The 13626-nt window shown below is 42.0% G+C and overlaps 1 protein-coding gene across 4 annotated transcripts in view; it reads left to right on the forward strand.

Annotated features, from left to right (window-relative positions):
• Positions 1-812: 812 nt before the first annotated feature.
• The window catches only part of AEBP2 (AE binding protein 2), a 67377-nt gene continuing 54563 nt past the window's right edge, over positions 813-13626 (forward strand). Inside the window, exon 1 of one of the 4 annotated variants that reach the window (XM_020890899.2) lies at positions 813-1639. In XM_020890899.2, coding sequence (XP_020746558.1) covers positions 987-1639 — 653 coding nt within the window. In that variant the 5' untranslated portion in view covers positions 813-986. Of the gene's footprint in view, positions 1640-1839; positions 2005-3495; positions 3542-13626 lie in introns of those variants that run through there. The other 3 variants (XM_070453718.1, XM_070453719.1, XM_070453717.1) reach the window with 3 other exon arrangements.

Genomic DNA, 13626 nt, shown 5'->3' on the forward strand with positions numbered 1-13626 from the left:
GGATAAAATTCTGGAGGAAATGTAAAATGTAAATGAGCTCCAGAGGATAAAGGATGGAAACTGCCCAAGTATAAACGAGACTGTATTTTAAAAGATATTGGTGGGTATTAAATCCGTATGGAATTTAGGATTCATTGGTTGACTATATTTAAAAAGTGTGACAGCCATAAAATATGAGGCTGGGAAAAAATGTGGATGTCACTTTAAACATGTGGATATACGAAGATGCACAAAATCGTTTCAGAGAGCTCCAGAGCTAAAAAGTTTGAAGATCTTGCACACAGATGTTGGCTCTCAGACTGTGATTTAACCAGTCTTCGGGGTATTCGAACGTAGGTTAGATAAAAACCTGTGGCTCTGCGTCGCGCGTATGGATTCAGTACCTAGCACTGTATTATTTATTTTTACTCTTTTTTCCTCTCCTCTCCTCTTAGACTGTCAGCTCTCAAGAGCCCAGGGACTTGTTCGATTCTTGGCTCAGCGCCCGTGCGCCGGGAACGCTCCCCAAACACCCCCGGAATGAATGACTCGATCGTGAGCCCTCGGGGCGGGGGCTGTTAGAATCGCCGTCCGGCGCTCAGCTTTTCGTTCCGCGTGTCCCGCCCGCCGCGCGGCCGGGGAAAGCGTGGGCAGGCCCCGCGGAAACTCTGAGTCCCGGCGGGTCGGGGCGGGGGCCCAGAGGGGGCGCGGCCGGGGGCGCGGGCGCGGAGCCCGCGGCCGAGGGGAGGTGCCACCGCGTGCCGCCGCGCAGGCGCGCAGCCGTCTACGCGTGAGTGCGCGCAGTGGCGCGCCTGTCCCCGCGCGGGTTCCGTAGCGCGTGTGCAGGCTGACGCAGCTCGCGGGCCCTCCTCCCGCTCTGCCGCGGCGTCGGCCGAGTTTGGGGCGTTTGGGAGGGGGGCGAAGGAGCGAGAGTCGAGAGAGGGAGGCGGCGGCGGCGGCGGCGGGGAGGCGGAGGAGCCGGAGGAGGAGGAGGAGCAGGCGCCGCCATGGCCGCCGCTCTCACCGACATGGCCGACCTGGAGGAGCTCTCCCGCTTGAGCCCTCTGCCCCCCGGCAGCCCCGGGTCGGCGGCGCGGGGCCGGGCTGAGCCCCCCGAGGAGGAGGAGGAGGACGAAGAGGAGGAGGAGGCGGAGGCCGAGGCGGTGGCGGCGCTGCTGCTGAACGGCGGTGGGGGCGGCGGCGGAGTGGGGGGCGGCGAGGCGGAGACGATGTCGGAGCCGAGCCCCGAGAGCGCCAGCCAGGCCGGGGAGGATGAGGACGAGGAGGAGGAGGACGACGACGAGGAGGAGGACGAGAGCAGCAGCGGCGGGGGCGAGGAGGAGAGCAGCGCCGAGAGCCTGGTGGGCAGCAGCAGCGGCGGGAGCAGCAGCGACGAGACGCGCTCGCTGAGCCCCGGCGCCGCCAGCAGCAGCAGCGGGGATGGGGACGGCAAGGAGGGCCTGGAGGAGCCCAAGGGACCGCGGGGCAGCCAGGGCGGCGGCGGGGGCGGCAGCAGCAGCAGCAGCGTCGTCTCCAGCGGCGGCGACGAGGGCTATGGGACCGGGGGAGGCGGAAGCAGCGCGACCTCCGGGGGCCGGCGAGGCAGCTTGGAGATGTCGTCGGATGGGGAACCCCTGAGCCGCATGGACTCGGAGGACAGGTCAGTGCCCCGAAGCGTTCCCCCGCTTCCCTTCCTCATCTGGCGCTCCTGGGCCCCTCCGAGGGGGACTTTTCTGCCGAGAGTCCCCCCCTGTTCCCCGAATCCTCGGCCCCTCCCCCCCACCCCCCCGGCTCTCAACTCGGAAACCTCTCCCGGCCGCCGCGCCCCTCTCGCTGCGGATAGCGGCTTCCAACTCTTGAAAACCCTTTTCCCCCCAACTCTCCTTTCCCCGCCCTCTTTCCCCCTCGGCTCTGCACTCCGTTCGGACCGAAGGACGGCTCCAACTCGGAAACCATCCCCCAAGTAGGCCCAGAACCTCCGGCGGAGCCGAAGAGGGCCTTGATGTACACACCTCGGTACGCAAGGTTAGCTTCCCCGGGCGGTGTTGGCTAAGACTTGTCACAACTGTAACTGACAAGTGTTTTCCAACATGGCTGGTCTCGCCTGGATGTAAGAGAACTTCCTTGTTCAGGGAGGGGGACCCCAACCATCACTTTCTTTCACTTCAAAAAGAAAAAAGACTGTTCTTTGCTATTTGACTAGCGCTGCCAGAATTCCTCATGTGTGGTCATTAACCTGGTCTCCAAAATGATTTTAATAACTTCTCTTTATTTGGTTGGTGGTCAAACTGGGGAGAAAGTTCTCAAACTGTACAGATCGTTGTGTAAGAGAATAATGAGTTGGTGTCGTTTAAGGTAACTTTACCGAGCCGAAGAGAGTTAGAATGGTAACCAAAAGCAGTCTTAAGGTACAACATGTTAGTATGCGTTTTAAAATCTGTACACTAATGGTTCAACGTGAGTCGTGATTTTAGATGATAATATTTAAAGTCATGTTTTGGCGAGATTTCTGAAGGGATTAGTAGTAGTTTTCTAAAGCTTTTTAGAAAGAATGTGGAGACTGACAATAATGCTTTTCATTTTCTGGGGCTTTAAGGTACTCATTGTTATGTTTCAGATGTTATTGTCATTACTTTTCATCTCCGGAAGATTTCATATTTTAACTGATTGGTTGTTAATGTATTTTATTTTGATAGAACAGAACCACGTCATGCGTATTGTATTGCATCTAAAGTGTAATAGCAATTATTTTGACCGTCTGCTAATGTTTGGATGAGCAGTAGAATTTTAACAATCGATATTGGCTTGGATTTGAAAGTTTAAGTATTCTGAAGTTCTAGGAATTAGATTGTTAACTGATAAAAATGAACACATTGGCTTATATTTAGTATTATGAGGAATTCACAGCCCTAAATATTTTGAAAATACAGCATCAAATTCTATTTGACATTTATTTTAATATCTAAGGAAATAACCTTGAATGGTGTAAAATAAGACTGCAAACCTTGAAAAAAATTGTCCTGAACTATGTAGGCAGGATAGGAAAGAGAATATCTTTAAGAAAATTAAAAATTGATGTGAACTGCCTAATGAAGCATGTGTTATTTGTCGTTTTACTGTATACGCCTTCACTGGTACCAGTAGATATTTAAAAGTTGACATTAGTTCATACAATTCAGCGTCTTCCACAGTTGTTCCGTTTACCTAGCATATACACGTCAACACACATACTTGCCTAGTAGCACTGCAGGATTTAAATGTGCCAATCATTTCATTTTCACAACTCTGGTAAGACTTAAACAGAGAAGAAGCAAGTTAAGTGTCTTACTCAAAACAGTAACTATGGAATGGAAGTGGTGGAGCTGGATCTGAACAAAGGTTCTCAAGTCCCCTGCTAGTTCCACTTCACCAGAGTTAGAATTATTCTCTTTAAATAAGCTACGAGCAGTACGTGCCAGGTTTTTGGTTTTTTCGTTTTTTAAATGTAATGTCTATCTACTATGTCATTTTAGGAGACTATGAATAGTTGGTCCAGTAATACTTCAGCAAGTGGAGTTTTGAGGTAATTTTTATTAGATACTCACTTGAATGTGTAATTCTTACCTCATTTCAGAGTAAGGAGTAAGATACTGGTGCCACAAGTCCAAATAAGGTTAAAATTTGATAAAAAGGCATACTTGCTTTTCTGGATACTTAAATATTAGAGACTACAAGATGCTGTAATCTTCACTACCCATTACAGGGTAGTGAATTTATCACTTGTGTGAAAAAACCTTATATTATTAGTGACACTGGTTGTGATCTTGATAATGTTAACTGTGAAATGTCCCCTCCTTTGCCTTTCAGTTTCTTTTTTTTTTGAGAGTTATTTTAAGTTTGCAAAGGATTTATAATTCTTATAAACTGCCATGCAGATTACATCAATCTGTGGATTTTATAGATTGATTTCATGGTAGGAAGTCTTTATATTTGTAACTGATGGAAGGATATCGTGGTTTTAAAGTGCTTTTTAAAAACATGAGGTATTCCTGTTGCAAAGATTTTATTATTATTAGAATTTACTCATTTTTGTTAGAATGTCTTGTTGAGCTTTCACTTTGAAATAAGATTATACTTTTAGGGTTTATGTAACATTCTTTAGAACTTGTTGAAATATCTTAAATATTTTTAACTAAGTGCTTCTTTTGAAGAAAGAACTAACTAGAAAGATCTGGATATAAAGCTTGTGATCCAAGGAGTCAGTTTACAACACATATTTGAAGTGTTGTGAAAATGATTATAAAGTGATTAAGTCACACGGTACCAAAAACATTGTTTTCCCCAGGAGAAAGTTATTGAAAACCAGCGTTAAGTGTACTGATGTTTATTTTGGTAAGATTAGGAAACCTTAAAGTTGATATATAGTTTACTCTTAATTCGGTTATAAAGATAACGGAATTTTCTTTGGGGAGAATATTTAGCCGTGTGAGGCCACTAAAAACTAGCTTTTATTTCACTTTGAATCTAAGCTTAAGTACTTTTTAAAAAGTTACCACCTTTTAAGTTAATTTCAGAGCCTAAGTTGACTTTTAAGTAGAATTTTAGAACTTAAAATGCCTGTGAAATTTTTTTTAGTGTAAAAGTTAGTTTTAGCTATTGAATCAGATTATACATGAAAATATTTTTAGTTGCTTGTCTGTATAAGTGAATTGATAATAACAGCCTGTATTTTGTGGTTATTTGTCTCTCTTTTGTATTATAGTTTTTCCTCCCCAGCTAGAATATAAGGTATGACTTATTTTGAAAAAGCCGCTTTTATCAGCCTTTCTAGGTAAATTCAGATGTCAAGGGATGGGTGCATTTGTAAGGATAGAGTGATAGGGAAAGGCGTTTAGTGTGAAGCTTAATGATCAACATAGACTACAGGCCCTTACTGTTTTGAGAATTAACATTTGGATTCCCAGCCTTATGGGTTACAAATTTTGTGGTATAATTAAGATCGTTTTGACACTGGGAAAACAGGGTTATTTTGCCCACCTTCCCAGTATTATAGTAGGGAAGATTTTTTTCTAGTATGGAGGCTAAACTTTTAAGTTGGATTAATACTAGAAGGCTTCATGCTGAGGTTATCATCAAGATCTGTTAAGGCTCTGTATGGTTGAGGCAGTCAAATACTGATAAAAGTATTTTGCTCACTTTCAACTCTGACGCAGCTGCTCATAGTCTGTCTGGAACTTTTAAGCTACCTTTTAGTTTTGACTAAATTTAGAGAAGAGCTGCTAACAAGTCTCAGTTTTCATTGATTACGTATTGTAATTCTCAGTTAAGGAAGGTATGACTCTGTGCTAAAAAGTAAACAACAATAAAACTACAGCTTTTCAGGATCGAACTTATATGGAAAGATTCAAGGGAACCATTTTACTTTTAAGAAACTTTGAGGCTATTTCATTGGGTCAGTTAGGAAATCTTGTGTGTATGCTAGTTTGTTACCAAGCTTAGGTATTTACCATGTTCAGGAAGGACTCCATTGGATATGGTGAGAGATAGACAAAATGCTTCCCTCTCAACCATCTTGCATATTGCTCTGAAACTTTTAATTAGCACAAACTTTGATGCCAAACAAAGTTAGCGATTTCACACCTTGACTATTGTGTTAGCTATTTATTGCTGTCTAACAAATATGCTCCAGATTTAGCAATTTAAAGAAACAAACATATTATCACTTGTGGTTTATCAAAGTCAAGAATGGAGCTACTTAGCAGGGTGTTTCTGGCTCAGTCTCCTATTGTAGCGAAAGTGTTGGCCAGCACTGCAGTCATCTGAAGGCTTGACTGGGGCTGGAAACTATCTCACTTATATAGCTTTTGGCAGGAGGCCTCCCTTACTCACCAAGTCAGTATCTCTATAAGGCTACTTGTCTGTTCTTAGGACCTAGCAACTAGTTTCCTCAGAGCAAGTCTTCTGAGAGAAAGAGAGCCAAGGATTTTATGACCTAAATGTACCTGCTCATATTTTCTTCATACATCTTTACTTAGCAGATAACATTTTCCCCACTTTTCTTTTTATACAAAATAATTGCTTCAAATTTTTGTTGATGGAGACAGCCTTTCAAAACCCATCAAAATACCGTGACAAATTCTTTCCAGGTCTTTTTAAACTTGATACTAATTCCTTCTTCCTTTTAATTAAAAGGAAATATGGTCTTCCTTTTAATTAAAAGTAAATGTGGTCTTTTAATTAAAAGGATACATGGTATTGCTTTTAGTACCATATTTGTATTTCTTCTCTGCTTTTTCCTCCCAGTTTGTGGCTCTGTTCTATATAGATGGGAGGATGTAGAATATTGCAACCTGAAGAGCCTGTAGTCAAGAGGCAAAGGATAAGATTCAAATCTTAGTCTTGCTGACATCTTTGACCCTTAATTCTTTAAGGTTTACATGAGTTCCTATTACGGAGCCCTGTCGACTGTCCTGGAGACCACCTCTTATTTGGATGCTTTGCTTCATCCTTTTTGTTGTAACATGGTAGTTTTGAGAGCAGGGACAGTTTAGCTCATTTCCATCTTTGTAGTATCTAACAGTACGTGCTTACAGTGCATACTCAGTTATTAGAATTAAACTGAAATACCAGCAGTAGAATTTGTATGAGGAAGACTATAAAGTGAGGGCCAGGAATTGATGCCTTTGGTTGGATTATTGTATTTGGTATAGTGATTTAAGGCCAACTTTTCTCTGGGGGCATACTCTAGTAAGGTCAGTGAGATTGAATGGAAAATTTTATGTGGATGTTTCTCTGAGAAGATGTCACTAGTTTTTATCAGTCTCAGAAGTGTCTGGTCTAAGCTAAGAACTGTCAGTTTAGATAGAGGCAATCCAGAGGTGCCTAATAAATACTTTTTAAATGATTGGAAACTCTGTAAATTTCTGTAAAGAGCATATTTACAAAATAAGTTGATAGACAAATCCAAAATGGATAGGCATTTGGGGTTTTTTGTTTTTATTTTAACCGCTGTTTAGAAGCATTTATAGTAGAAAAATGCCCAACGTTTTATCAAAGGCAAATGGAAAATTTGAAGTTAATGAGAGAAGGATAGCGAGAGACGTGGTTAAGAGTACACCATGAGTCAGAACACTTGGATTTGAATTCTGGCTGTCACTGAAGCTGGGTGACCGTGGGACAGTCATTTAGGTTATTCAGGTTTCTTATCTGCAGAAGAGGGATATTAATAGTTCCTTTCCTGTAGGGTGGTTGTGGGGATTACATGTACTGTATTCGGCACACACTTTACTAAGCATTTATTACGTGATAGGTAGGTATTTAGTTCACAGATGTATGCAGAAGCCCCATTATGTGGGTACTGTTCTAGGTGTTGGGTACACACGGCAGTGACTGAAACAAAGCACTTGACCTCATGGGCGGGGCACGGACTGTGCGTTTGAGCCAATTTTAGCTAAGCTGATATTGGTCTCTTGTTGAAGCAGTTTAAGATCTGAAATGCCAAAAAGTACTATGCTGCTGTTTAGTTGATCGGTTGTGTCCGACTCTTTGCAACCCCATGGACTGTAGCTTGCCAGGCTCCGCTCTCCATGGGATTTTCCAGGCAAGAAGACTGGAGTGTGTTGCCATTTCCTTCTCCAGGGGATCTTTCCCAGTCAGGGATCAAACCTGCATCTAAGGCGGAATTTTTTTTTTTTTTTTCTTACCACTGAGCCGCCTAGGAAGCCATACCTAATTATTGCAGTGCTCAGTCGTGTCAGACTTTTTGCAGCCCTGTGGCTCCTCTGTCCTTGGAGTATTTCAGGCCAGAATACTGGAGTGGGTTGCCATTTCCTTCTCCAGGAGATCTTCCTGACCCAGGGAGGGAACTTGTGTCTTTTCTTGTATTGGCAGGTGCATTCTATCATTGAGCCACGTGGGAAGCCCCCAAAAGTACTAAACAAGCTGTTAAATGTGTGGCATGTTATCTGTAAATGAACGCTTCAGAAACTTGCAAAAGGATATGCCATATCAAAAGATTTTATTACAAAATCTGCATCTTAATCATTTACTTTAATATATATGGTTGACCTAAAAGACTTCTTAATGCCTTCCATTTTTAATAGTTTTTTAATATGTAACACTGCTGATCTATTACTAAAAGGTTTTCGGATATGTTTTCTAGTAATGGTAATGGATTTGCAATTAATTTTACCACAGGTTGAGTTCATTTTTGTGACTGATAGTATACATTTGTGGAAATAATAATGACATTGACCTTAGAACTAACTGAACAGTTTTGGGCCTGGATAGGCGATCAGGTGGATGTTTGGATGCTTAAAAAAATCTTCATGGAGCGTTGACTGATGGTTGGCATTGAACCCTGTTTAGTGATAAGAAATATACATGTGTTGTCTTCCCATTTGGTTAGTTTTTAGAGACTAGAAAGACGAAATTGCTTGTGACACGTATGTTAAAGTTGAAGCTGTGGAGGGCTTCCCTGGTGGTGCAGTGGTGAAGCGCCTGCCTGCCACTGCAGGGGACACAGGTTTGATACCCGGTCTGGGAGACACCACGTGCCGCAGAGCAGCTGAGCCCATTCGCCAAGCAAGAGTAGCTTCACGCGCTGCAGCTGGAGAAAGCCCTTGCGCAGCAATGGAGACCCAGGGCAACTGAAAATAAATAAATAAAATGGTGATATTTAAGAGAAAAAAGCCAGAACTGTGGAGTATGATAGTCGATAACTAAAGTTTAGATGGGAGAAAGGGACTGGATTTTAGGGTTAGTTGAGGGATGAAAAGGAAATTTCTAGAAAGCTGAAATGAAACATAGGAAGGAAAGAGCCTAGCATATTCAGGAAACTTCCTGCCGAGACAAGAGGTTCCACATTGAAAACTGGGCAGTGATTAACGGGACAAGTGTGGCCTTTTGTGCCAACACAGGTACGCCCATCTTTCTCACTGTAGGTTGGTGAATTGGTTTCTTTGGCTCCCCCCGACTTCTGTTTTTGTAACTCCTAGCAGTGACCAGGTTTTTACTTCTCCCTCTCCCTGATTCTTTGTTAGATACATAGTGCTAGCTCTCCCCCAAGTTCTGCATTGCCCTTATCACAGTCTGAGTGATGATTTACTGCTCATCGCTCTTGTGAGAGTGTGTGCTCCTTCAGAATGGGAACCGCGTCTGTTCTGATTGTTGCTCTAGCTGCATTACCTGCACAGTGCTTAACAATTATTATAGGTATTTTAAAATGTATTTTGGAGTAATGATGAAACTTTGTGTTACAGGAAAATTAATCACACGTGGCAAAGATAGAGAAAGAAAGCTTGGGAGCTGGGAGACCAATTAGGAGGTAGAAGGAATAGTACAGGTGTGAAGTGAAGAGAATTTGAGCGGGGGTCAAGTTGGGGAAAAAGTCACACTTGGGAAACTGAATTAAAGGAAACAAAAGCTAATCTCTTGAGTGATGAATAAGAGAAATAGTGTTACTATTTCTGAGTAAAAAGTTTTTTTTCCTTGAGGATTTTATTGGAACAATACCTTAACTGTATTTTTCTAGACTCATCTATCACTGAAACAATGAAAGGAACATTGGGTAGTGAAAGAGCATGAATCCGTAAGTCAGAAAGCCTTGGTCTTATAATTTATCTTCTCAGAAGTTGTTTCCTTACCTTTCAAAATAGGAGACATATCTTAGTGTTATGATTAAGTGAGATGGAATATGTAAAGGGCCTAGGGCTGTGATTAATTCATATTGTCATTTATCCTCCCATTTCTCCTGTGTAGAATGTGGAAAGAATACTCCAGTGAGAATAATCAGTGTTTTAGCTCTGGTGTTACTAGAGACTGCCTGGAGGAAATCTGGCAGTTGATTTCATTTCTCTGAACTTCAGTTTGACTCTCTTTCTTGGAAGCGAGGGTTTTGGACTAAACAATAAAAAGTGGTTTGAAACTCAGATAGGGTTTGGCAAGTGCTCTAAATGGAAGTCAGGAGATAAATATAGTAACTCTTATCTTGATTAGGTCTTACCTTGAACAATTTCTCAGGCAAACTATCCCCAATACTTGGTTAGACTCATGGTCCATTTCAAATTCTGCATTAGCCGTATCACAATGGAGTAATTATTTACTGTTCATCTCTTGCTAGAATGTGTGTTCCCTGAGAATAGGAAACTGTTAATATATCCTCTATGTGTCTGTATTTCCTATCCTTTAGACAAACCCAGAATATTGTAGGTGTGTCTTTGCTGTATCCAAGATCTCAAAGATACTCTAGGTTTTTCTGGGTTCAAAAGTCACCATAATTCTAATTCATATTTATGGTGTTGTTTTGAAGTATCCATTTGTGTTTGTCTTCTCTAGGCTATAATATTTTAAAATCAGGCCCTATTTATCTTTATACTTCCAGAACTTAGCTGTACTGTGCTCACATGTCACACTCTCTGTGTAAAGTCACTCAGTAATTGGTTGTGATTAATTAATTCAGCTGATTGTGGATGATGTTTAGTCGCTAAGTCGTTTGCGACTCTGTGACCCCATGGGCTGTAGTGTGCCAGGTTCCTTTGTCCACAGGGTGTCCCAGGTAAGAATATGGGAGTAGGTTGCCATTTCCCTCCTAAAGGGATCTTCCCCACCAAGGGATCGACCCTGCATCTCTGCAGGTGGATTCTTTACTGCTGAGCCAGCAGGGGAGCCCAGCTGTGGGTGTACATATTTCTTCTTTCTCGCTGTCATTAGTGTGGCTGCAGGAAACAAGGAGAAGAACCATTCTGTACCTTCTCTCTTCCCCTAGTTCCTTTTAATCAAGTCAGTCCAGTCACTCAGTCATGTTTGACTCTTTGCGACCGCATGGACTGCAGCACTCAGGCCAGACTTCCCTGTTCATCACCAACTCCTAGAGCTTGCTCAGACTCACGTCCATCTAGTCAGTGATGCCATCCAACCATCTCATCCTCCTGTCCTCTTCTCCTCCTGTTTTCAGTCTTGCCCAGCATCAGGTTCTTTTCCAAAGAGTTGGCTCTTTGCACCAGGTGGCCAAAGTATTGGAGCTTCAGCATCGGTCCTTCCAATGAATATTCAGTTCCTTTTAATAGCATAAGCGAAAACAGTATTTGAAAAAAGTTGTGATTATTTGAATAGTTTTAAAAAGCAGGATTTCCAAGCTTATATTTTGTTTCTCAGGAGAAAAAAATAGATCGACACACTGTTTTAGAAGAAAACCGCTATTGATTGTCTAGTTTGCTTAAGAATCTGAGGCTTGAGCTTATTGAAAAGATTTGATGAAGTTCACTGCATCCACATAGTTCACTGAAGCTATGATTAAGTTCGTAGCTTCCCTGGTGGCTCAGATGGTAAAGCGTCTGCCTGCAATGCAGGAGACCTGGGTTCAGTCCCTGGGTCTGGAAGATCCCCTGGAGAAGGAAATGGCAACCCACTTCAGTACTCTTGCCTGGAAAATTCCATGGATCAAGGAGCCTGGTAGGCTACAGTCCATGGGATCGCAAAGAGTCTGACACAACTGAGCAACTTCACTTTGTTTCTTTCATAACTGCATCCACATAACCAGTGAGGTAAGAAAGTACATGCAGGCTATATCCTGCCCAAAGTCACACAGCCCCTGGAGAAGGCTGGCGGTCCTGGCTCTGAGTGGGGTCTTAGCTGTTATACTGCCTGTAGGACTTGTTTTAACAGCTTTGACCAGGGAAGCTTAACTGAAAGTTGGTGGCTGTTTTAATATTCATCCTGTCTTTTTTGCAAAGACTGTCTTCTGTGCTTGAGCTCATTTACATTTCTGGGCTTTAGTCTCTCTTTGTAATTGTATAGTTAGACTTTGTAACCTAGATTCCTTATAAGACTATGAAATACAGGAGTTAATTTTTTTTCAGGAGTTGATTTTCTTTGAAGTATTGTTGTTATTCGGTTTTTAGGGGAATAGAGTCTTTATTGACATTTTTTCTTTAATTGTAACATTTTTCAAAGTCCTTGACTTGTTTTCTGGTTTTGGTTTATATTTCAAGTTTCTAGAAAGATAAAGTATTAAACCAATTAGAGAAAACAAAGATTTTAGATGGGTATTAGTATTTCTTAGTAAATACATTTCCTAGTTCATTTCTTTCTTTTCTTTTTTTTTTAACATTTCCCTTTTATGTGCTGCTGTATTTGTTTATGCCTGTGCTGGGCTTTCATTGCTGTGCTGGCTTTTCTCTAGCTGAGGCGGGCAAGCAGCTGCTCTGCAGTTGGGGTGCAGGGCTTCTCGCTGCGGTGGCTTCAGGAGCTGTGGCACACGGGGTCGGTGGGTGCGGCGTGCAGGCTTTAGGGCACAGGCTCGGTCGTGTGGTGCAGGGGCTTAGCTGCTCCTCGGCGTCTGGGGTCTTCCCAGACCAGGGATCACAGCCATGCCTCCTGCTTTGGCCAGTAGATTGTTCATTACTCAGCCACCAGGGAAGCCCACTAACTAGTTCATTTCTAAGTTCTAAAATGTTTGTCATTACTTTTTATAAATACTTGTTAAAGTACTGAGGGTGGGATGAATGAACAGTAGGCTTTTTAGTGATTTAACTTGCTGTTAGCAGTCATTCAAACATGTCTTTTGAGGTGTTGAACTCTACTGTAGTCGTTCTTAGGCTGAAATCATCTGATAAAATCATTTTCATGATTTAACACTAACTTAAACACAAAATGAATATGTGGTTGCTTCTGTCTAAAATGAGTGTTGTTTTTCATAGCAGATTTTTTAATATATCATTATGTGTAGACATTTTTTTGGAAACCCTTTTAAGAAGGTAAAAGATAATTGTTAGTGTAATTTTATTGAACTAAAAGTGTTTCTAGTATTACAGTTTTTCTGAAGATAACTGCTTGCTGATGTCTTAAGCTGGATGAAAAATGTGGGTGGAGTAATCTTAAAAGGCAATAGACTAGAGATGAGAAACAGTTGAAAATAATGTGCACAGTGTATGGTGGTGATACAAGATGTAATGTCTTGTTTTCCATGAACTATATTTCATCATCGTTGCATAAAGTCCCTTTTGGCCAATTTGGTGAATACTGCTGGATCTTGGGAAAAAATCTTTTGTCTTTATTCAGAGAAATAATTGTGGGGATAGAGAGTAGTCTTTTTCTTGATTAGAAAAATCCATTTAGCTTTTTAAATTACAGTGATAATAGCTTGTAATTACAGTAATAATAGTAATAATAATATCTTGGTGTTGGCCAATGATTTTGTGTGCCTCTAATTAATTTTTATGATTATCGCAGTGTGACAAAGCCATATATTTTACTTGCCTTAAAACGCCTACTTAAATTTGTGACTAAAATGCTGAGCATTTCCCGTGTGCAAGGCACCAGCTAGGTTGAGGAGTTCAACCTGAGTAAGAGGTTTATAGGTGACTGACTCATCGTATACAAATCAACCAGATCTTCCACCTTAGATGAGGAGGAGAGACCTTAGGGAAGTTTGACCTGAGCATATATAGCATGTAAAATACACGAAGCACTTACTTTACTTTTTCCCCCATAAATTGCATCTGAGTTTAAAGCTGTGAAAGCCTACAGGGCCATGGCAGTGTGAAAGGCAGAACCAAGCAGTCTTAGAGAAACGAGATGTGGTCTATATTCCTAAATTCTGGTTTAAGGCTGATCTCATAACTTACTGTTGGTTTTTTATATGTGAAAACTAAAGTGACCACTTCTTTG

This window comes from Odocoileus virginianus, chromosome 23 (genome assembly GCF_023699985.2).
Source record: "Odocoileus virginianus isolate 20LAN1187 ecotype Illinois chromosome 23, Ovbor_1.2, whole genome shotgun sequence".
In the NCBI taxonomy this organism is placed as follows: Eukaryota; Metazoa; Chordata; class Mammalia; order Artiodactyla; family Cervidae; genus Odocoileus; species Odocoileus virginianus.